Source organism: Marmota flaviventris, chromosome 4 (genome assembly GCF_047511675.1).
Source record: "Marmota flaviventris isolate mMarFla1 chromosome 4, mMarFla1.hap1, whole genome shotgun sequence".
NCBI classification, from domain to species: Eukaryota; Metazoa; Chordata; class Mammalia; order Rodentia; family Sciuridae; genus Marmota; species Marmota flaviventris.
The window spans coordinates 155,075,742-155,099,595 of NC_092501.1; the positions used below are offsets into that span (position 1 = coordinate 155,075,742).

A 23,854-nucleotide genomic window follows, 5' to 3' on the forward strand; every position below is an offset into this window, starting at 1 on the left:
ATATATCCTGGAGATTAATGCTCTATCTGAGGTGAAGGTGGCAAATATTTTCTCCCCTTCTGTAGGATCTTTCTTCACATTCTTGATTGTTCCTTTGTTTTGAAGAAGCTTTTTAGTTTGACACCATCCCGGTTATTGATTCTCGATTTTACCTCTTGCACTTTAGGAGTCTTGTGGAGGAACTTGGTTCCTAAGCCAACATGATGGAGAGTTGGGTCTACATTTTCTTCTAGTAGGAGTAGTATCTCTGACCATTTTGACAATACATATTCTGTCTATCCAAGAACATGGGGGATCTTTTCATCTTCTGGGTCTTTGATCCATTTTGAGTTGAGTTTTGTGCAAAGTGAGAGATAGGGTTCTAATTTCATTTTGCTACATATGGATTTCTGGAACATGGGGGATCTTTCCATCTTCTAAGGTTTTCTTCAATTTTTTTCTTTAGAGTTCTATAGTTTTCATCATAGAGGTCTTTTACCTCTTTTGTTAGAGGCTATTATGAATGAGATAGTTTTCCTAATTTCTCTTTCAGTTGATTGATCACTGATGTATAGTAATGCAATTGATTTATGGGTGTTAATTTTATATCCTTCTACTTTGCTGAATTTGTTTATGAGTTTTAGACATTTTCTTTCTTTCTTTTTTTTTTTTTTTTGTGTGTGTGGTGCTGGGGATTGAACACATGGCCTTGTGCATGCGAGGTAAGCACTCTACCAACTGAGCTATATGCCTAGCCCTAATACTATGTTTTCTAGTGGAATTTTTGAGTCTTCTAAATATAGAATCAAGTTGTTGGATAATAGAGATAGTTTGAGTTCTTCTTTTCCTATTCATATCCCTTGAATTTCTTTCTTCTAATTGCTCTGGCTAGAGTTTTCAGGACTGTTTTGAATAGAAGTGGTTAAAGAGGGCATCCCTGTCTTATTCCAGTTTTTAAAAGGAATGCTTTCAGTTTTCTCCATTTAGAATGATGTTGACCTTGGGTTTAGTGTATTTATAGCTTTTACAGTGTGAAGGTATGTTCCTACTATTTCTAGTTTTTCCAGTGTTTTGAACATGAATGAATGCTGTATTTTATCAAATGTTCTTCTGCATCTATTGAGATAATCATGTGATTCTTGTCTTTAAGTCAACTGATGTGATGAATTACGTTTATTGATTTCTATATGTTGAACTATCCTTGCATCCCTGGATGAACCCACTTGATCATGGTGCACTATCTTTTTAATACATTTTTGTATGCTATTTGTCAATATTTTATAATGAATTTTTACATTTATGTTATCGGATATGTTGGTCTGAAATTTTCTTTCCTTGATGGATTCATACAGTAAGTTTAAAAGGGTTCTCTCTTTTTCTATTTCATTGAATAATTTCAGGAAGATTGGGTTAGTTCTTATTTGAAGGTCTGGTAGAACTTGGCTGAGAATCCATCTGGTCCCAGGCTTTTCTTTCTTGGTAGGCTTTTGATGGCATCTTCAATTTCTTTGCTTGAAATCCATCTGTTTAAATTTTCCGTGTCCTCCTGATTCCATGTGGGTAAGTCATATGTCTAGAAATTTGTTGATATCTTAAAATTTTTCTATTTTATTAGAGTATAATTTTCAAAATAGTTTCTTTTTTTAAATATTTTTATTTACATTTTAGTTTTCGGCAGACACAACATCTTTGTTTGTATGTGGTGCTGAGGATCGAACCGGGCCGCACCCATGCCAGGCGAGCGCGCTACTGCTTGAGCCACATCCCCAGCCCCAAAATAGTTTCTGATTATCATTTGTATTCCAGTAGTGTCCCTTGTGGTATTTTCCTTTTCATTGATAATTTTAGTAATTCGAGTTTTCTCTCTTTCTTTTTATTAGCTTAGCTAACGGTTCATCAATTTTATTTATGTTTTCAAAGAACCAACTTTCTGTTTTGTTGATTTTGAGGGATTGTTACTTTTGTTTCAATTTCATTGATTTCAGCTCTGATTTTAATTATTCCCTATATTCTACTGCTTTTGATGTTGATTTGTTCTTTTCCAAGGGCTTTAAGATGTAATATTGGTTATTTATTTGTTGGCTTTCTATTCTTTTAATGAATGAGCTCAATGCAATGAACTTCTTAGCACTGCCTAAATAGTATCCCAGAGATTTTCATATGTTGTATCACTATTCTCATTTACCTCTAAGAATTTTTTTTCACTTCATCCCTGATTTCTTCTGCTATCCATTGGTCATTCAGTAGCATATTATTTAGTCTTCAGGTGTTACAGTAGCTTCTGTTTTTTATTTTATTATTGATATCTAAGTTAATTTCATTATGGTCTGCTAGAATGCAAAATATTATCTCTTTTTTGTTTTTTGGTATTTGCTAAGAGTTGCTCTGTGGCCTAAGAATATACTTCCTTATCAGCAGCACATGGATATTTTAGAGAAGGATCCATGTGCTGCTGATAAGGAAGTATATTCAATCATTGATAAACGAAATATTCTGTATATGTCTGTTAAGTCTAAATTATTAATTGTAGTTTTTAGTTCTATAGCTTCTATATTTAGTTTTTGTTTGGAGGATCTACCCAGTGGTGAGAGAAATGTGTTAAAGTCATTAAGTCTTATTGTGTTGTGGTCTATTTGATTCTTGAAATTAAGAAGGGTTTGTTTGATATATATAGGTGCTCCATTGTTTGGGGAATAATATTTACAATTGTGGTTTCATCTTGACATATAATTCCCTTAAGCAGTATGAAATGTCCTTCTCTATCCCTTCTGATATTTTTTGGCTGAAAATCCACTTTAATTGATATGAGGACAGAATCCCCTGCTTGTTTATGAGATCCATGTGAATAATATGTTTTTTTCCCATCCTTTTTTCTTCACTCTGTGAATGTCTTTGCTATGAGGTGAGTCTCTTGGAAACAGCATATTGTTGGGTCTTGATTTTTTAATCCAGTCTGCTAGTCTATATCTTTTGATTGATGAGTGTAGGTCATTTACATTCATTGTTATTATTGAGATATGGTTTTTATTCCCTGTCATTTTGCTTTATTTTTGGGTTTCTGTTTGAATTAGTTTCTCCTGTGATTGACTATTCTTCTAGTGTAATTCCTCCTTTTGCTGATTTTCACTCTTATTTTTCATTTCTTCTTCATGAAATATTTTTAATATGTTTTGCAGAGCAGGCTTCTAGTTTTGACTATCTTAACTTTTGTTTATCATGGTAAGTTTTTATTTCATCATCATTTCTGAAGCTTAATTTTTCTGGTTATAGTATTCTTAGCTGGCATCCATTTACATTGCTTCTTTTTTAAATTTTTTAATTTTTTCTGTTGTAGATGGACTCAATAACTTCACTTATTTTTATGTGGTGGTGAGTATAGAACCCCATACCTTACATGTGCTAGATGAGCACTGCACCACTAAGCCAAAACCCCAGCCCTGGCGTCCATTTTTTTTTCAGAGCTTGATACATATATATTGTTCCAAGACCTCCTAGCTTTGGGGATCTGGATTGAGAAATCTGAATTGGTTTCCCTTTGATTATGACTTGTCATTTTTCTCTGGCAGCCTTTAAAACTCTATTCTTATTCTGTACACATTTTCATGGTAATGGATCTGTTGTAATTTTGTATATTTGGGATCTTGTAAGCCTCTTGTATCTGATTTTCCATTTCATTCTTTGGTTTGAGAAATTTTCTGATACTATTTCATTGAAATGATTGTGCATTCCTTTGGTTTGTATCTCTGACCCTTCATCTATCCCAATAAAATTTAAATTTGGTCTTTTCAGGTTATCCCATATTTCTTGGAAGTTCTGTTCGTGGTCTCTTTACATCTTTTCTTCATGGTCAATTTTATTTGCAAGATTATATGTTTTGTGTATGTAGTTTCATTGCCTGAAACTCTGTCCTCCAAGTAGTCTAGTCTGTTGCTGATGCTTTCCATTAAATTTTTAATTTGGTTTATTGATTCTTTCATTTGAAGGATTTCTGCTACATTTTTTTCCCCAGAATCTATTTTTATTGAAGTGATCTTTTGCTTCCTATATTTTCTCTCTGATATTGCTCCTTAAATTGTCTTTTGCCTCATAGATTAGTTTAATTATGACATTCTAAACTCCTACTCTGACATTTCTTCCACTGTGGTGGCAATGCATTCTATTTTTGAAGTATGTTGGTTTGTTTGGGTCAATTTGTTCCCTTGATTTTTCATGTTTGTGTGTCTCCCCATCGAAGAGTATGGATGTGAGGCAGTATAGTTTCTATCCCAGAGACTTATAGAGTCCCTGAAGATTTCCAGAACCTCACCTTTTAAGGGAAGACAAATAATAACAACTACCAATGCAAACAGTATACAGCATTAAACCAAATTGTGCCTGCTTTGACATCTACAATGTTGTCACAACAAACAGAAATGATATGATCAGTTATTGCCTACAATAAAAACAGTAAGTTTGCAAAACAATAACTTTACAATTTCAAATGGTGGACATATAGAGAAGAGAAATGATGTAGGATGTGATAATTATGAGGGAGGAGAAAAGAGGAAAAAAGTAAAATTAAAGGAAGAGTGAAAGAGGGAACAATAGATTGTCTTAGCAAGAGAAAAGAAAGAGATTCAAGAGAAACAGGCAAGTGAGAGAAAAAATATATAGTGATAATTTAAAAAATTAAAAATAAAAGAGTATACAAAACAAAACTGAAATATACTAATTAAACTTCCTAGTCCTCGAAAACTTATCCATGAAAAATATGGTTTCAAAAATGAAGATGAGAGAAGAAAAAAAATATGAATAGTATAAATGTCCATGAACCATTAAGGCCACAATTCAGCAGAGAAAAGAAAAAAATGAGATAAAAAAGTCTCTGAAAAGAATTGTTTCCTTTGGAGTTCAAAAGATTCTCAGCCTCCCTTCTCAGCAGTTAGGTAGGGTTGTCTGGAGTATGATGCTTGCTCCACCCTCCGAGTGGGTGTGCTGGGTAAGAGAGGTGATCCTGTAGGGGGAACCCCTGGAGTGGGGGTTTAGGTTTAGATTGACTCCAGGCTCTTCACTGGATGCCAGTTGGTCTGGAGGTTCTAAATCCACACACTTCCAAAGCCCAGCAATTGCCAGTGCACGCTGGAAGACTGCTCCCAGGATCTCCCCTGAGTGCCACTCAGGTGGTGGAGGAACCAACTCTAGTCCACTCCATCACCTGCGGACCCCAAGGTTCCTGGTCTTGGGTTCAGTCTCCAAACTCACTCTCCTGCTCCTGCCCTTTCAAATTCCCAGCCAGGAGCATCTCTCCCAGCCAGTCCTGCAAGCAGCCAGATTAAAGGAGGAGGGGGAGAGCTCAGTGGGTTTCTGTGACCACTGACCCCTGTATAAACCTCTCTCCATGTTTGATTTTCTCCTGGTCACTTAGGCACACTGTATGTTGGTGGGTTGGCCAGGCCTGTATTTGAGGCCAGACTCGGGTTTCCCAGGACTCGGCTCCCTCAGCTGCAGTCCTAGTGCTGTAGATGCAAAATGGTTCCTTCCTCTGTCCTCTACACCAGTTTCTTTCCTATTAGGGCTATTTGCCTTGTGGTTTAGTCAGGCAGCATCTTTGATCTCTAAACTCTCTATACCCAGACAGGCCTCGGTCCCCCTTAAAATTCCGGTTCCTTTAATCCCCTTATCATCCCTCCTCTGTGCTCGTGGAGGGACCTCTCTGGTTGGTGTCCCAGCCATGGTAGTGGCTATGGCACTAGAGATTTCTTCCTTATGTTATTATATCCAACCTCCTAAGTCCCCAATCTATTTTGAGTGTCCAGTATTAAATTCCAGTAAGGTATCCCACCTCTTTTTTCTTCACTCACCTGAGAAGCTGCCTGTCTGCTCTCTTGGTTTTATGCCACAGAGCAGCCAGGAAAGTGACCTGCCCTATTATTCCACCACCTTGAAACCTCTCTATGTGCTGCTTAGTAGAAAATGACTCGAGATAAAAGTCAGTGTTAACAGGAACCATGAGGAAGAAAGCAGGAGGAAGACTGGTGTTTTAGTCATTTTAAAGAGGCAAAAGAGGAATTTTAATACTTGGATTTTTCTTTTTTAAAGAAGAAAATGTAAGCCAAGTGATTGCGGTTTGTTTATGGATTCTGTCAAAGCAGGATACCATTTCTGCTCAGTCTGTGCCGCTGGTTTGTGTTGGTTCCTAAAAGGAATTCTGTGGGGAAGAAGATGTCCTTGGAACAACTATATTTGAATGAGTCTTTGAATTAATGATCTTGCTGCGATAAAATGCACAATTGAAAATTTATTGGGCAAATTCATTTCTATTCCTTTTCTCATGTTTCAACAGAATGACTGTGAACATCGGAAAAACCAAAGCTCTTTTTTGTTCTTTTAGAGCTCATACCAGGACACCTTGGAATTCCTAATGGCCAGTCGGGATTTTTGCAAGTCCTTTTGGAAAATCTGTGTGGAACATCACGCCTTTTTTAGACTTTTCGAAGAGCCCAAACCAAAGCCAAAGCCTGTTCTCTTTAGTCGAGGGTCATCATTTCGCTTCAGGTAATAACGCCACTTCATACCTGTTCGTTTGCCATGGAAGTGTGACTGAGACGTTTCCTAAGACCTGTCACAGCTGTTGTGACACAGAGCAAGGAGTTAGGAGGAACACTTACTGGGCTGCAGGAGCTGTGGTTGATGGGGACCTTGGCTTGGCTCAGAGTGTCATCCTTAGAGAGCCACGTGGCAGTTACCCAGCCCCAGTAAACACATAATTCTCTAATCCAGAAATAATTTCCTTTCTCTGTAGCAGCCAAGTATCTTATTTCCATTTAGAACCCTATGTAGACTTGCCCATCTTTGGTTCACATTTGAGTTCTTAACAAGTATCTGAGTGTCTACCATGTGTTGAATCCTGTTGGAGCTAGTGGAAGTCCAACAATGGACCGCACTGTCCCTCCTGTCATGATCTGTCTGTGGATGGTTGCTTCATAGCCAAGCACACTCATTAGTGGGTTAAGTTAATGGAAGACCGTGTCTATTATACTGTGGAGAGAGTGAATGGACACAGCAGTTCAGGTTCTCTTAGGGATTGCTCTACTCCTAGCTGGCACAGACACCTGCGTTTCCCCCAGTTAGGGAAGGCGGGGAAGCAGAGATGGCGGAGCTCTGTGTATATGTATTTAAATGAGATCACCTCGGTGTCTTTCCCTTTCCTTCCATGGTCTGCATTTTAGCGGTCGGACTCAGAAGCAGGTTCTCGACTATGTTAAGGAAGGAGGACACAAAAAAGTGCAGTTTGAAAGGTAAGAGGAGGGGCTGGGGATGTGGCTCAAGCGGTAGCGCGCTCGCCTGGCATGCGTGCGCCCCGGGTTCGATTCTTAGCACCACACACAAACAAAGATGTTGTGTCTGCCGAAAACTAAAAAATAAATATTTAATTTCTTTAAAAAAAAAGAAAGGTAAGAGGAGCTCTGATGCTGGTCCATACTCATCAGGCAACAGTCTGTTACTCCTGAGCGTTTCTTCACCAGGCTTGGGGTTGGGTAGTGTCACGATTCCTGCCCCACAGTTACCCTCAGCAACTTTGGTATGAGAGGAGCATTTTTTGACCCTGGGCACACACTCAAGAGTAAGGTGAAATGAGAAGAATACAGTGACAATGAGGAAGATGGGGTGGCTTGCTGAGGGCGGGGTCAGCAAACCAAAATTATCATGTAAAATTGCCTTCAGGCTATGTACATAAGGTGGACACACAACCTTCATGAACTTCATGTCGGGCTCCATCCCCGGGACACCTCATTATGTATGTGCATATGTTCCCCAACCTGAAGAAATCTAATTATGCATCCCACTTTTTAACAGTGTTCTGTTTTTAAGATCCATCTGAAGTGTCCTGTAGAATTATAGTGTTTGTTTTCATTCCTTGTTGATAAACATTCGAGTTATTTCAGTGTTGTGTTTTGATTTTGCTGAAACAAACCTTATGCCAATCTCTGATGGTTTTTCATGTCCTTTATCCAGAAATGCCATGCGCAGGAAGGAGGGTTTTGCCTGTATATCTGGAGATAACAAACCCTGTAATTTTTTTGAACAAGTAGCAATTTATATTTTGAGGACCACATAAGAGGTGGCCCCATTCACTCTTGTCTTACAAACATCCAAATGTAGCTGTTCCACAGGATATATTTATACTGGTTCCTGAATCTGAGTACCTGAAAATTTTTCCTGATGCCTTCTTCAGTGGGAGTAGGGATACAGGTGAACCAAGGAGGGGAAAAGATAAAGGAGCCATGTTACTGGTCTTGAAGTCCCTTCTTTCTACTTCCAGGTCTATAATTCATGTAGCCCTTTGTCCCTAAGAGAGTAAGTTGATAGTGGTGATGCGCTCTACTATAGAACGGATGTAGAAATCAGTTCTACGTAATACCCGAATTGATTTCCTGTTGTTAGACCACGGCTCGCAATTCAGAGCCTCCGAGGCCCAGCGGTTCTTCTAGCCTTGAGTCCTCCCCAGTGAGCGGAGGTGCCTGTCTGTCAGGCCGGCTGCAGCTGCACAGGGATGGCAGAACGTCCTCAGAGTGTGCCTTTCCCAGTGCCACGCAGGTGTTGGAGAAACAGGACCAAGTGAGGGTTTCCAAGTCCTGCTCCTGCAAGCAGCTTGGATTTCCTTATCAAGAGAGGACCTGGTGCTGCTTCAGTGGAAGGCCTTTCTGTTTTATTTAAAAACAAAATTCTTCTAATGTTAGCTGTCTCCTGTGATCTCTCCCAGAAAACACAGCAAGATTCATTCCATCCGGAGCCTTGCTACGCAGCCCACAGAACCAAATTCAGAAGTGCCAAAACAGGTCAGTGATCGTTCTAACTGATCACCGAATTCCTCCGCCGAGCTCTGGGCCTGGCAGAGTGCTTTCTAGTCCTTTGTCCCTTGGGGTGTTACAAATGGGAATAAGGTTGTGTACTACCTCTGACCAGCAGAGGCTTTGTGCTCTGTGGGCACAGCAGGAGTGGGGCCTATTTTTGGCTGACTGTCCATGTCTAGGCCTCTGGAAAGTTCTCTCTATTGGCTGGAACTTGGAGGCAGAGACAGGCACAGACGCTAAGGAGCTGAGCCCTCCTGCCTGCTGTGAAGAGGCAGGACCCTCTTTGCTGCCAAGTGGTGCCAGGGTTGGGGGCCTCAGCCGGCTCAGAGCTGGGCAGCAGGTTCCCAGGACTCGTGTTACAGGGCAGTGACCACACTGGCACCAGAAGACGTTCTTGCTCTTGTGCGGAGGGTAGCAAGAGCTCATTTTCCCCGGAGTTGGCCTCTGGGTACATTTTCAGGGTTTTCTCTTGAGGAGAATGAGACCTTTGTTGAGAAGGAACATGCAGGAGGTTTCATTGTGCCAGTCCAAAGAGAGCTCTCAACCTGCCTGGCCCCTGGGAGGTGTAGCTGAGAGGACATGGTGTTCCCGAGGGACAGGCGGGGGGTCCAGGACGGGCTTTCCTTCTGTCCCTACCCACCCTTGCTTCAGAAGCTTCTCGTGGGCTGGAAGGGCTTTTCCACAGAAACCCAGCCTGACACCGTGGGTCCTAGACAGCAGGGACAGTGACTAAGTGCTGCTGGGACCCAGCCTCAGCTTCCTACCCTGAAAGAACCTTCCAGGTCACGACGCCCTTCCAAGCACCTGCTCCTCATCAGAGCATCGTGGAGCCTAGGGAGGGCCAGGCAGGCTCTGAGTGGCAGACCTTTCAGCCCCTGGAGCCCGAGGAGCGGTTATCAGACTCTGACTTCTATTCCCGTAGCTCCGGACTAACAGTCCCCTTTCTCTTCCTGTCCCTTCCCCCGGCCCGCCCCCCCCCCAGTCTCCGCAGAGCACCAGCCTTACATTCGGAGAAGGTGCCGACTCCCCGGGTGGCCAGAGCTGCCAGCAAGGAAAGGAACTGAAAGTGTCCACCCCAGAGTCAGGGCCACAGCAAAGCCCCGCTCTGAAGAAGAGCCCCGCGGGGAGCCAGCCGGCCGACAGAGCCACCAAGGCGCCAGCCGAGGAAGAGGAGGAGGAGGAGGGCGTCAAGGAGCGCGTCCAGCAGAGTAAACCTCAGCCCCCGCAGCCTAGCACAGGTCCCGCATCCCGGGCTGCCAGAGGCAGCAGCACTTCCATCCCTTTCATTGACTGCAGTGATGTAGATAGTGAATACGACCTCCTCAGAGAACAAGCCTCCCAGTCACGGTCCCAAACAAATGACAACTATGAGGGTGATTTGACCAGCGGTGTTTATCTGCTCTCCAGGGATGAGAGGCATTCAGAGGCTAGGCGCAGGGCTTCCCCTCCCTCTGTGAAGTCCTCCCGGCCTCCTTCCAGACAGTTCCTTGATGACGATTCAGCAGACATAACCTTTGACCTGAGTGGGAGTCCTAGACTCCCAAGACATAGCTCCCTGATAGATGAAATGTTCAGGGCCTCAACTGGTCACAGCCCCCTGGCCACCCAATTGTCCCCCGGCAGCAGAAGTCCAAGTCCAGATATGAGTTGGGACAGAACCGGGTCCCAGGGCTATGTTTCTGAAAACGGACATGAGCTTAGAGAGAGAGACACGGGAGAAGACGCTGTCCCAAAGAGGGGTCCTCAGGATGAAAACTGTTCCCCCACCCTGCAGCGGCCATACTTACGGAACCTCCCCAGTAGGTACAACAAGTCAGAGACAGATCCGCTCATCCTCAGCCAGGTAGCGTCTGCCGCAGAGGACGGGGATAGGCTTGATGACCACCAAAAGGGAGGCCTAGCCCACACGGCCACTGCTGAAGCTAGAATGCTGGCCAACGGTGCACCTCTCAGGGGTCCCCCCTCCAAGGTGCCCCTCGTGCGGTCAGTGCACACCAGTGGCGTGGTGGGCCAGCAGGCACCCTTGCACATGACAGAGGGCCCCACCAGCAGTGAGACTGAATCCAGCGATTCGGACTCTGCTCTGGTGAGCCCCCTGGGCCAGCCCCTCGTGTTTGGCCGCCCCGCAGTTGTGAGTTCTTCTTCTGTGCGGAGAAGTCAGATGGCCTCAGGTGGGCTGCCTCCAAGTGAGGAGAAGGAGGAGGAGGAGGAGGAGTGAGGACGCTGGAAGGCAAGTGGCCAGCTGTTGGTTAGCGGGGGTCATGAGTCCAGGGTTGCAACAGAGATGATCCATTCTAGTGACTTGCTAATTTTTAGACAACATTTGTTAGAGGAAGTTTTGGACAGGCACAGGTTTGGACAGGCATACGACTTCTAAAATCTTTAAGAAAGACAAAACTTCACACAAGTGGCTTATTTCCAGACGAGGTGGACGGTGTCCTCATGACAAGGTACCAGGAGCTTATGTGTCTTACTGGTTGAAGGCTAGGAAGAAACACTTCATGACGGATCTGGTAACGTGCATAGTGTGTTATATTTATATGGCAGTTTTCCATGTGTTCAGCTCTGTGTGCAGATCCCCCTCCTGTTGGTTGAGTGTCTGAAGTGTTTTTGAGGTCACAGGAAAGGCACTGGCTACCTCTCTCTTCCCTTTTGTAAAAGGAAGGCGGCTCTTCTCTGCTTCATAAAATGAGGAGTGGACAAAATTCAAGGCCCAGTGTCCAGAGTTGATTGCTAATTGAGATTGTATCAGTGAAATTTTAGTCAAGAATAATGAATATTTTAATGGGAAGAATGTGGGGTTGTCTCTGCTTTCTAGGCTTCATATGAAATGCTATAAAGGTCATCAGATCCCCCTTGAATCCTGACCAACTTGGAATTGCTGGTTTGGTTTGGGCTTGTATTGGCAGGTCAAATTGCTGGTTAGATTGTAAGAAGTCGTCGTTCTGGCTCTCAGAATCTGTCGGTGAAACAGAAATGCTATCGAGAAGTGACGCAGGGGAAGGTAACGCCTCCCAGTAGGCTCCAGGTCTCCAGTGGGTCAGCCAGCTAGATGTGTGCCTGTCAATCACACGCAGCCCAGAGAGACCACTCTCCAGCATCGCTGCCCTTGGTTGGTTTTCATGCACATTCTTCCGAACAGTGTCTCCTACTGGGAACAGTGACACTGGATGTTTCTTGGGGCAGGAACAAAAAGTGCTGAGTAGCAAGAGTTGACGTTTTCTAAGCCTTGCTCCCCTCTGTCAGGCACCCCTCACCCAGCATTCCCCCGCTGTAGATCAGGGAGCCTGGTTTTAACGTACACTGTGTGTCTGCATTAGCTGCATATCTGAGCCATGTAAGTCAGTGATGCCTGGCCCTGACCCTCACCATTGTGACCTATTGGTCCAGGTTCCAGCTTGGGCTCCCCAGATGGTTCTACTGGACAAGCCAGGGTCACTTCTCAACCAGAGCTGATTGCCTTGTAGAATCTACCAGAACACATTTGAAAGTGTTAGCTAAATTTTTTGCTTGCTTGCATAGTAAGAAAAGCATTATAAATGAAATTCTTTTTTTTTAATGCCTGTTATTTGTATTTTTCAGTCTTTGGGACAGTTTAAATCATAGAATAAGATTTTTAGATACAAAGTAACTGCAAAATTATGGGAAAGAGTTGTAACCATGATACATCTCTGATGTGCCATCCTTCCAGCGGCCTTACAGAACTCATCCTGTGGCCTCTTCGTAGGGGAGGAACTAGGCATATTTATGAAACAGAGTAGAATTTGGCAGCAGCCTAGAACAAACAGAAGTATCAATCACCTTGTGGTTCATGAATGATCCTCTGTCCACATGAATGTCAAGAGGTCTGTTTTAAAGATTTTGATGACTTAATCCAATTTTATGCAAATATTTTTATTTCATTTTCCTAATCATTTGATTCAGTGCATGATTGATGAATCAAACTGATTATTGAATAGTTTTTGAAAGTTGTTCATTGAAGTAGTCTATTTACATCTTGCTTTCGACTTTTATATTCAACAGAATCACAGAATTTTAAAACTAGAAGGAGACCTTAGAAATCATCTAGGCAAACCTTCTTTTTTGAATGAGAAAACTGATCTGATGAAGTTAAGTGGTTTCACATAATAATACAGCTATCACACAGCTGAGCTGAAACTAGACCTTGGTCGCTAGATTTCGACATTTTACTCCGTGTGATATACTGGTGCATAGGACTTTTTAGAATCTATATTTTAATTTTGGAGAATCTTGTATGGTTTAATAATTAAAATTAGATGTGACCATTAGGAATCATATCAACTTGAGTTACGCAGTTACAGGCCATAATAGGTAGAAAGAACTGCTTTTCGCATTGTGGGGTTTTGCAGTTAAGACACGTTTTTATGTATTGTATTTAGACTTAGAAAAAGACATCAATTCCCTATATGAAAGCTTTGTCAAATGTGAGTTGAGCAGAGTCGAGTTTGGGATCATATTGTTTAACTGTGAAGGTGATTTTGTTCAAATGAATTTTATTTTTACCTCTAATTATATAGCAGTCTGATGATGAAATGTGAATGAGCACTACTTATTAACTTATAATGCAAGTAGAACACAAATCATCAAATGTAAACATGCTCCAGCAGCTGTTGTGTTTTGCTTTTTCCTACAGAAGCAATTTTATGTAAAGGGTTTTGAAAGCAGTCAGTCATGCCTTGTGTCCTGTTTTATAGTGAGGAGCATTTCCGATTTTAGAGTTGCACATGGGCTCTTCTCTTACTGGTCTTGTACCAGCCAAGCAACTCAGTTTCTGCTTCTTGGCCAGTATTTACTTAAGCATCAATCCTGGTGTAATTAATAGTGCTTAAAACAATGCGGGTAGCTGGCTACCATAGTGCACACCCGTAATCCGAGCAGCTCGAGAGGCTGAGACCAGAGGATGGCAAGTTGAAAGCCAGTCTCAACAACTTAGTGAGGCCCTAAGCAACTTAGTGAGATCCTGTCTCAAAATAAAAATTTTTAAAAAGGCCTGGGGCTGTGGCTCAGTGGTTAAGTGCCCCTGGGTTCAATCTCTGATACCCAAAACAATAACCACCCGGTGGGGGTATCCTTTGTTTCAAGGCCATATATCCTGATTTGCTGAGAGTATCCACTCAGGAAGATTCCAGAACACGGATGAGGGGAGGCCAGAGATGATCAGAGGCTGGGTCAGGTCATTCGGGTTCCCAGAGGGTTTTCTAAGACCTGTCGGCTGATCTTTACAATATAATAGCTGTCGCACAGGTCACCAGGATCAACGAGGACCCCAGGCCTTCAGACACAGGCAGCTCTCTGCTGCTCTGTGACATGATCTCAAAGGCCATGGATGGAAAACAAACCCGACAGAGAAACAGATCTTGAAGCCACCCCCGGCTATACCAGGCCTCCTGGCTTTAATGTCTTTTGTTAGATATGATTTCAAAATATGTAAATTATAGACCCTTTTGCGGTTGCTTTGGCTGTTGCTTGTTAAGGGCAAACTAAAAAAGGCAAGAAATTCTTTTAGCATGAAGAAATGCACTTAATGAGTTCCAGAAACTTAAAATGAATTGCCTCAGCCCTCTAATAGTCATCTGGATGCCATCGATGGCATTTTATTAGACAGGCATTTAATTAGAGGAAGTCTGTGGGCCAGATTCTTCCCTCCACGTGGGATTCATCTTTGGGAATTTCTCACAGATTTATCTCACCAAGTTGCTCCACGTGGCCTGCACTTAAAATGTGAATGATAACAATTTTTCTTCTCAAGGACTTCTTTGAAGATTCAAACCAAGTAATGCTTAAAAGTCAGGTTTGCAAAATGAAATGAGGGCACCAGCCCCTCAGTTTCCACTGAGCACATGTAGTCCAGTCTGTCCTGAAGATGCACTGGGTGTTAGACCTGGCACTCTTTCTCATCATGTTGTCAATCAGTTTCTAAAGGAGGAAAGTCTAGATATTCAACTGTAATTTTACATGTTGGTAGAATTGTTCTGAATGTTCATAGAGATCCCTTTTTCATATGTAGAAACGGTGATCAACATGCTTGTAATCAATTTTTTCCATTGAAAATACTATCTCACATTTTAACGTAGAATGGGTTTAGAACTGTAGCTGTCAACCAGGGAGCCATGGGGTTCCAAGTCGATTGAGCTTAAAACCAAGAAATTAGGAGTCCCTTAACCATCAGGTTTATTTTGTCTTATTTGCTTCAAATTCAATCACTTGGCTTTGCCTGGGCCCTTATTCTAATTAGCTAGACTTTCAAGACCTCTCTCAGTCTCATTCCCAAAAAGGGCTCCTTTTTTCTGGACCCCTCTCTTGTGCACATGCATAACTCCTCTGGTAGTCATGAGCTAACCATCCGAGAGTGGCCTTCATTATGGTTCATGGCATCAGTCTGTCCTACTGCACCTAAAGTTTGTCAAGGCAATTACAAAAGAGTCTTGTTAGGCAATCTTTATAATAGAGACAGCTTCTTTGAACCTTAGGCGAACATTTTTAAATAATCCATTGCTGGTAGCTCTTTGAGTTTTATAGTCAATGTTGTTGGCCAAACCCATAAGAAGGAAAAATGTGGAGGAAAAAAAATAAAAGAACATTTGGAAGGAAAGGTAGAATGAATTTTATGAGCCATGAGTGATTAAAGAAATTTACTCTGGTGACAGCAAAGAATTGATTGGCACAATTTTTTCCTGTTAATCTAATTCCCTCTATTTCGGTATGATTGGCTTTAAGACAGGGAAATGGGGGTCTCCAGGGAACACTTGTGCATACCTCAAATACCAGCTGCTGGTGTTTAAACCAGAGTCCTGACTCCTAGACCAATATTAGCATGGCACTTGATGTTAACAGTTTTCTTTCATTAAAAAAAAAAAAGGATAAAAAAAGATCATCAAAAGCAATGATCTCCATGATGGATTGGACATGGAGTTGGCCTAGAGTCACCGACAACAAAGATTAACAGTGTCCCGGTTGCCACCCATTCATTGGATGTCTACCTGAGCAGGGCCACCTGTTTCCTTGTAACCTAGAGAGAGGTTTCCAAGCGTTTCCCCTGTGGACAAAGGCTGTAATGTAGAGTTGTATATCATATCCTTTGGCATGGGGGTAGTTTTGTTTTCAAAAGAGATCTTCATAAAATAAATAGCACCTTACTCCCAGAAAACTGTAGATGACACCTTCCACACAGGAGATTTTTTTTTTTTTTTTCTCACGAAAGCTAGTAAACGCCTCAGTGGAAGCTAGGAAAGAGCCAGAAAATCTTTTCCTGACAGCTTTCAAAATTGCAGAGAGTCTGATTTGCTCAGGATAACTGCAGCGCAGATTGACTGATGCCATGGGCATACCGGGAAAGGGAACCCGAGGTGTCGAGGCCTCGGGCCTTGGATTATGATTTCCAGTGGAAGTCGGCTCATTTGCTTCTTAGTGAGGACCCTGGGTCAGGTTACTCTGCTCTGCCTTGGGGGAGGCAGGAGGAATCAAAACCAGTGGTGAATATGGGACACCTGATCAATTGCAAGCTGGTCTGAGAGGCTCACTCTGCAGAGCTAGTGTTGCTTCTGTGAACAGGGACAATGGCACTGGAGGACCTGGGAGTGTGTTGCTAGAGCTTGGTGCTGTGATTGCAGAACATGCAAAATGCAAAGTCCACAGACTAAGGAGTGAGCCAGGACCACCGGGTGTGGGTGGCGGAGAGGGGACTCCGAGGTCATCAGTCTGCGTGATTAGGGATCAGAGTTGCTAGTTGGCTTGAGAATAGGAAAGAGCATCAGGGTCATTTAGGAGCCTGTGGTAGAGTGGCAACCTGTCATTACTCACAGACAAGCTTTTCTGGCTCATGAAACCGAGCTGACCAACTCCTTTCTCCTGGGCTTCCAGGTCCCTTTGTAAGGAACAAAGTGTTTGCCACTCTGCCTGCAGGGACTTAGAGAAAGGCCAAAGATAGGTCTTCCGGCTCTCTCCAGAAGCACCTCGAGTGGCTGGCGGATTGAATCCCTCGCTCTTACCCCTTCCTGCTTGGAAGGTTTCTGTGGAGCCTCACTAACCCAGTCTCACCAGCTTGGCCTCTGCTATTAACCCAATTCCCTCCTGTTCCTCTGTGTTAATACTGTATTACTACTTAATACTGTAGGTGATGTGTTTTATTAAAAATTTCTAATACACCAAATTAATTTTCAACTAGAAAAGGCTGGGAACTTCATTCTCATTTTTGTCATTTGTTTAATAAATTCGAGGAACATTTTCTGTTGCTCCATTGTGCGCAGTGTTTTGTCGGCATGGACCTATGGGGGAAAAAGCTTTGTTTTCAGCATTCCGCCTTTATCCTGGAGCATGGCGCGTCCCCCGTCCCCTGCATTGTTGGAGCGCTGTCTGATGTCTTTTTGTTGTTGTTGAACACGACCTAAGCCCGGTTTGTATTGTAACGGCGTTTCCTCCAGGACGCAGTGATCCTGTCCGCTCAACAGCTCGCTGTCTCACGGGAACCTCCCAGGGTCCTCCCAGGTGGGCCGTGTTTCTCTAAGGTGGGGAGGAAGGGGATGAAGATGTGAATTTTCTGGCTTCATCTTCTGATGAGGACTGCACTTTATACTGTGGGCAGTGCTTGATGGAAGGCCCGTGCAGGTGTACAGGATCACTGTAGCTGGGGGAAAGAGCTCATGGAAACAGAGCGCATCTGTGCCGGCAGCTTACATAGGGAGCTCCGACAGCTGACCAAGAGATGGTCCTCCGCATCCTGAATGAGAACATGGATTTAAATGGGGAGAGGGAACTTCACCTAGCCGGGTGTGGTGATGCACACCTGTAACCCTAGCAACTTTGGGAGGCTGAGGCAGGAGGATCTTAAATTCAAGGCCAGCCTCAGCAACTTAGGCCCTCAGCAACTTACCAAGACCCTGTCTTAAAAATAAAAAGGGCTAGGGATGGGGCTCAGTGGCAAAACACCCCTGGGTACAATCTCCAGTACCAAAAAGAAAATAAAAAGAAAATTTCACCTAGACTGTATCTATCAGAATTGAGCCATGAGTTTGTTTTGGTGGGAGATAGAGAACTGCCCCCCAACACACACACACACACACAGAGCTCAGCCCCAGTTGGCTTCTTGGGGCCAGTAGCTATTTCACCTTTTGATGAGTACCCAAGATGTACGCTCCCACAGATGCTGTCTGCTTCTATTTTCTCTCCACTGCATACAAGTGCAGAACCTCGATAAAGCATGGATTTCTACCACCACCAAGATTTCTGGCTTTTCCAGTAACAATGGGCTTGGTGGCTCTTTAAGCACGGAACCCCAAACTCATGTAACAGTGTGTGCACGCTATTAATGTCTCCTGTTAACCTAAACTGAAGAGGCTTTCACTTGTTCTGTCAGGTGTCTTGCTGTAAGAACTGTCCATTGTAACTGTTCTTTCCCACTGATGGCTGAAGTTGTGTCCCGAGCACAAGATGGTATTTCTCATTGCTACGAAGCACCACGTTCCCCAACCCAAACACCTCACCGCCACCCGACCACCACCATCTTCAATCAGGAGGATTCTCCTTTCCTTCTTTCCCATCTGCAAGAAGGAGCTTGTGGTTGTTCCCTGCCATTTCTCCATTAGTGACGTCTGTCTCTTTATTTTCCCGCACCTCGCCTCCCGGTTGCTTTTCTGAATTGCTTGATGATGAGCCGTGGAGTGGATGCTTAGCGGCCTGTAAAACTTTTCTTAAAGGAACTGGGTCTGAGAAGCACATATACATGACCCTGGACAGCCTAAGGTATTGAGAAGAGGACACCACCACCGACCTTGGTAATCCCGTCACCTGGTTTCTCGCGGGGGACCTTGTAACTTCCACCAAACACTGCCAGCTTTTTTAATTTTAGATTCCATCCAGCCACCTAAATCAGACCACCTCTGACTTAGTATGATACCAATCTCTTTGGATGACCAGCTTTCAAAATAGATCATCTCTAGAGATTTATTGTCCCCTCTTTTAGAGAGAGGTTGTGGATTTTAAAAGAGCCTTTTAAAAAATTGATGAAAACCTACATTCCTAATGGATTTCCTACATGTGCCTTGGGAACATATTCTGGGTACATAGATTAAAGCTCTGGTTTCAACCCAAATAACAGGAGGCAAATCATGATAAATGAGTGGCATCTAGAAGCTTGCAGAGGAAGTCATTTTACTTGAGGGAATACTGGAGAAGTTTTGAAAAGAGAAATTGGGAAAACAATGTCCTCATTTTTTATCAATATTCTTATTCTCAAATATTTAAATATTTAACAAAGTGGCTGGATTACCATTTTTTAAATTACCAGATTTTTCTATTTCCCTCTTTTACAAGAAACAGACCGCTTACCTAGTTAAAAATTAGAGATTACCAATTTTTTGACCAATTTACAAAACAGGGCATAACTAAGTGTTTGAAATGTCATTTTTACTACTTGAAAAACAGATTAGAAACTTTTTTCCTTTCCCAGAACTCTGCATTTGTTTTTAAACATTCAGCAGGAGCCCAGGAGGTAGATGGTCAATAGGAAGCTGTGCTCGGTCCCCAGGGGCCCCAAGGCTGGCAGTTGGCTGACTGGTACCCTGCTGTCCTCCCAGGGCATTTCAGTACCCCTGCTGAGGAGCTGGGAAAGACGATCTGCCAGTCCAGCCTCCCCAGGACCTGGGAGGAAGAATGATGAATGCATTTTAAACTAAAAGAGAGAGAAGAGCAAAGGCAGTTTCCAGGCTGGGTGATAAACTGAAATCCATAAATATAGCAGTGCTAATTTGAAGTTCTATAATTGTTTGTGCGACAGGAAAGTGTATATTAAAAAGGATTTTTAAAAAGCAATTACGGCAAATGCCTCCCTTGAGAGCATCCACAGTGGAGGTGTTGGCCACCCTGGGGCAACATAAGCTCAAATCCTTTCCTAGAGATCAGTGGGGGAGGAGTGGTCATGAAATTAGGGGGAAGAGGCGAAGGATTTTGGAGTTATTAACCTGAAATGGAACTGAATGCCTAAAAAATAAAAGCAGGGCACTTTCTGGAAGTAGGAAAAATATTTTTTGACACATTAGAAACTTCTAGAGGTTCAGGGTGTACCTGATCTTTTCCAACTCATTTTAAACTTTCTACCTATTGCCTTAAAATCCAGGTGCTTCCTTCCAGAGTTCCCCCTAAATTATTTGCCTAGAGCTCCCTGAAGAAAGAAATTACCTTGTGTTAATTCGTTGTAAAGGAGAAGTGATGAACATTGAAAGGCGTTCGTCATTTCATTTAGTAGCACCACAGTTTCCTCCCCAGGTTGCCTGGGGCTGTGCCTTCAAAGCAGGTGACAGACGACAAGATCTGAACAAGCTTTGTAGTCCTGTACAGATCGGCTCGGGTGTGTCTTATCTAACGATAGGACCACGTGCATTGACTTTTTTATAAAATGGACTACTTCAGTGAACATTGATTCCATGTAGTTCCAATAACTCTGTGACCTTGGACATTGGCTTTCTTTAGCACCCTCTTCACAACCGCCCCGTGTGGACACGAGTTTGTACAGACTGTTCTCCACACCCTGGCTCAAAGTCAAAAGAGAATTTTAATTACTCATCAAGCTGCCAAATTCTACTAATTGACCTTGTCAGCACATTTCATTCATTATTGAATATTAATGAGCGATTTTTTTTTTTTTTTACTATGTCACCTGTAAAATTACAAAGCCTTGAGTAATTTTCTGTTACAAGGAGGGGAGGGGGCCTCTTCGCCATGACCCAAGCTCAAATTTGCAAAATTGAATGTCAGAGATTCGGACCTTTGCCTTCCTTAGTCTTGCTGATAGATTTCTAGTTCAGACTATTGGATGTTTATTGATTTATTGCTCTTACAGTTTAAGTACATCCACTGCCTCTCCTTTTGTAGACCCTGTGAATAGACACAAACCCCTCTCAGGAAATTGACCACCCTAATTTGGTCCTTCCCGTAGTGTGCATATTTCACATATAATGTAAGTGGTTGCACGCATCTTTAGGCTACAGGAGTGATATGCAATGATCGGTCACCCTGTCTGTGGGCCGGTCCTGAGCTGTCCCCTACCTGCCAAGGCCCAGAGGTGACCGTGACACTCACATTCAGCCTTCCACTTCCTGCCTCCAGTTAGTGCAGAGAGGGTTCTTCCCAATCTAACCGACTCTTCTTTGAAAGGTGTCGTGCCTTCCGGGCAGGTGACCTCTCCTGGAACCAGTCTGTCGCCTTAAGCTTTCCGGCTCAGCCTACTCCGTACCAGGCTCTCGGGTGGGACTTGGCCAGGGTGTTCGCACTTGTCCTTCGGAGGGTGGAAGAGGTTGTATCTGGATGTGTGACTTGGTTTTCCGGGTTGCCGTGTGGCACTTTGCTTTCTCTCTGTCGCGGGTGCTATCCGGGGCCCGTGGTTCCTGCTCCCTCGCAGCCCGCTCCCCCTTCAAGCTAGCCTCCTAACGACTTTTTATTCTTGCTCCAACTCTTTCAATGATGAGACGAATGCTTTTCTGTTCCACGTCACTGCCAACTCCCGGCCCAGCATGCTCTCACTTACAGCCGCCTCACCGGGTCTCACGCACAGTGCGAGCGCTGACGGTAAGCCCCAGGTTCTGCTCGGTGACTGGTGGATTACTAAAAAGGGACTCAGACGGCATCTCACAAATGCATGAAATGTTCTGATCTCTAGACAAACTACCAGGATTTCTCTTTTCTATTCCTATTTGTAGTGATAACATTTTCCTTCTTGTGATTTTTTTTAAAAAAAGAGAATAGTGTAGTACCTTGCAACGATGCAGTTTTAATATGTTGTCACTCTTTCTATTTGACAGGTTCCAATTCTTTCACAATTATTGTATTCAGTTGTGCACTAGTGTCAATAAAATTGACATTTGTGAAGCGATTTCTGGCCTTTTTCTCCGGGGTTTACTGGGTCTGGTGGTGTGCGGGGTGACGGGGTCTCTACTAACACCAGGACTTCATTTCAGTGAGGTTTGTTTAAAATGGGAGGGTTTTTAAAAAAATTTTTTAATGCAGACTTCTTAAATCTGCCTTTTCCTTACATTTTCTAATCTTGTTATCCAAGGATCATTGGACTGACCGCTTGTCAGTGGGGTAGGACATCTACTCTTTGTTGTTTTCCAGATGCAGTGACACAGCTAACTGGTCAGCCTGGGAGCAGGGTGTGGGGGGAGGGGGACTCCCCTACAGTTCATTTCTACTGGGGTCAAACTTATTGCCCCTACTCCATCAGCTCCTTCCTAGGCTGCTCTGTCTTGTAATTTCCAAATAATAGACTAATAACTCCAGAGGAGAAGAGATGTCAGAAAAATGGGGGTAGGCCAGAAAATTGCTCTTTTCCCTTGGAGATCTTGAACAGTGTGCTGAGTATCGATGAGCCTGGGACTGTATACTGAAAATGGAGGAAGCATTGACCTTGTCTTTCCTTAGAATGGTAACTTTGTTCACCAACACTAACTAGCTCATCTGCACTAGAATTATAAATGTACATGTTAGGTCAAAACAAACAGGTTAGAAATATATTTTGAAATACCCCATGTAGCCTCAGTGGATTGAGGTATAGATGTTGGCAAAATTACATTGGCAGAGCGCCCTGTACACACCATCGTCCCCGGCTGACATATAATGGGTAATGTGTGCATTTTCATATGATTTAATGTGGTATCCTTTTTCAAGGACTGATTTCCTACCTGTTGCTTTTGACTCATAAAGAGGAACTGTGATAATATAATGACCTCCAGTTTGCATTTTTAAATGACCATTATTGCATGTAACATGATGCTAGTGTTTCTGTCCCAAACAGTGACAGACATGGAATGACATCACCAGGTATAACAAGCTTGCTCTGTTCTTCGTAGAATGGGGAGTTAGTTGCTTGACCTCTCTGTTAGCTGTGCCCATTGTTACAAGACGTAGTCTGTCCTTGGTACACCAGTCCTTTAGTTGCCTGTTAGTTTAGTTCTATTTTCTGCTCATTTTTCCATGTCTTCTTGTAATAGAGATACTTTGTCTTTCTTGGGTAATTCTTAAAAATAAAAGCAGTAGTTAAGAGATGAAAATGTGATGGTGGGATGCCCTTTGCTTTTAAGCTATTTTAATTGTTATTGTGCAGAGTTCTGTCTTATCCTTAATGACATAACTGAGACACCATTGAATTATGCATACTATTAAGACAGCCACAATTTAGGGAAAAAACTAGAAAATAATGAACGCATTGTTTGCCACGTGGTAGCCAAGGTTCTAAAGATCGGAAAAAGTGAAAAGTTGTAAATGGAAATCAAGTCCCAGAAGAAATTACTTTTTTTTTTTTCTTTAAAACTTTTCATCCCCAAACAGGCTCCCTGACTGGTAGCCCTCACCTTTCAGAGCTGTCCATCAACTCACAGGGAGGGACGGCCCCCGCCAACGTGACCTTGTCTCCCAACCTGAGCCCTGACACCAAGCAGGCCTCTCCCCTGATCAGCCCACTGCTGAACGACCAGGCGTGTCCCAGGACGGACGACGAGGAGGAGGGCCGGAGAAAGGTACCCGTGTGTTTTTATTGCAGTAAAGTGAAATAACATAAAATGTACTGGTTTAAATTCGGTGGCATTCATACATTCTCAATGCCATGTCCATCTTCAAAACTTTTCCCTAACAAAGACTATCCTTATTAAATAATGATTCACCCTCTCTAGGGCCCTAGCAATCACCATTCTACCTTCTGTCTCAATGAGTTTGGTGACTCTTGGGACCTCATATGAGTGGAATCATAGGTATTTGTCTTTTGTCATTGGCTTGTTCCATTCGGCATAATGTCCTCAAGGGTCATCCATGTTGTAGCTGGTCAGAATTTCCTTCCTCTTTAAGGCGGAGTAATAGTCCCCTGTATGTGCCACATTTAGTTTCTCCATTTGTCCGCCACGGGGCAGACGTGCTGTTCCCACCTCTTGCTGGTATGAATAGTGCCTTTCTGAACATGAACACGGGTGTGCCTGGATTTGTTGAGTCTCTGTTTCAGTTTCTTTGCGTACGTACCCAGAGGTAGGATGATGTGGAGT

General features: G+C 43.2%; 1 protein-coding gene across 3 annotated transcripts in view; it reads left to right on the forward strand.

Moving 5' to 3' along the window:
- Window positions 1–23,854, forward strand: part of Farp1 (FERM, ARH/RhoGEF and pleckstrin domain protein 1) — a 260,483-nt gene that overhangs the window by 198,701 nt on the left and 37,928 nt on the right. Inside the window, exons 10-14 of one of the 3 annotated variants that reach the window (XM_027938778.2) lie at window positions 6,350–6,513; window positions 7,188–7,256; window positions 8,723–8,798; window positions 9,796–10,051; window positions 23,151–23,338. In XM_027938778.2, the coding sequence (XP_027794579.2) occupies window positions 6,350–6,513; window positions 7,188–7,256; window positions 8,723–8,798; window positions 9,796–10,051; window positions 23,151–23,338 (753 nt within the window). The remainder of the gene's footprint in view (window positions 1–6,349; window positions 6,514–7,187; window positions 7,257–8,722; window positions 8,799–9,795; window positions 10,052–23,150; window positions 23,339–23,854) is intronic. The other 2 variants (XM_071611599.1, XM_071611600.1) reach the window with 2 other exon arrangements.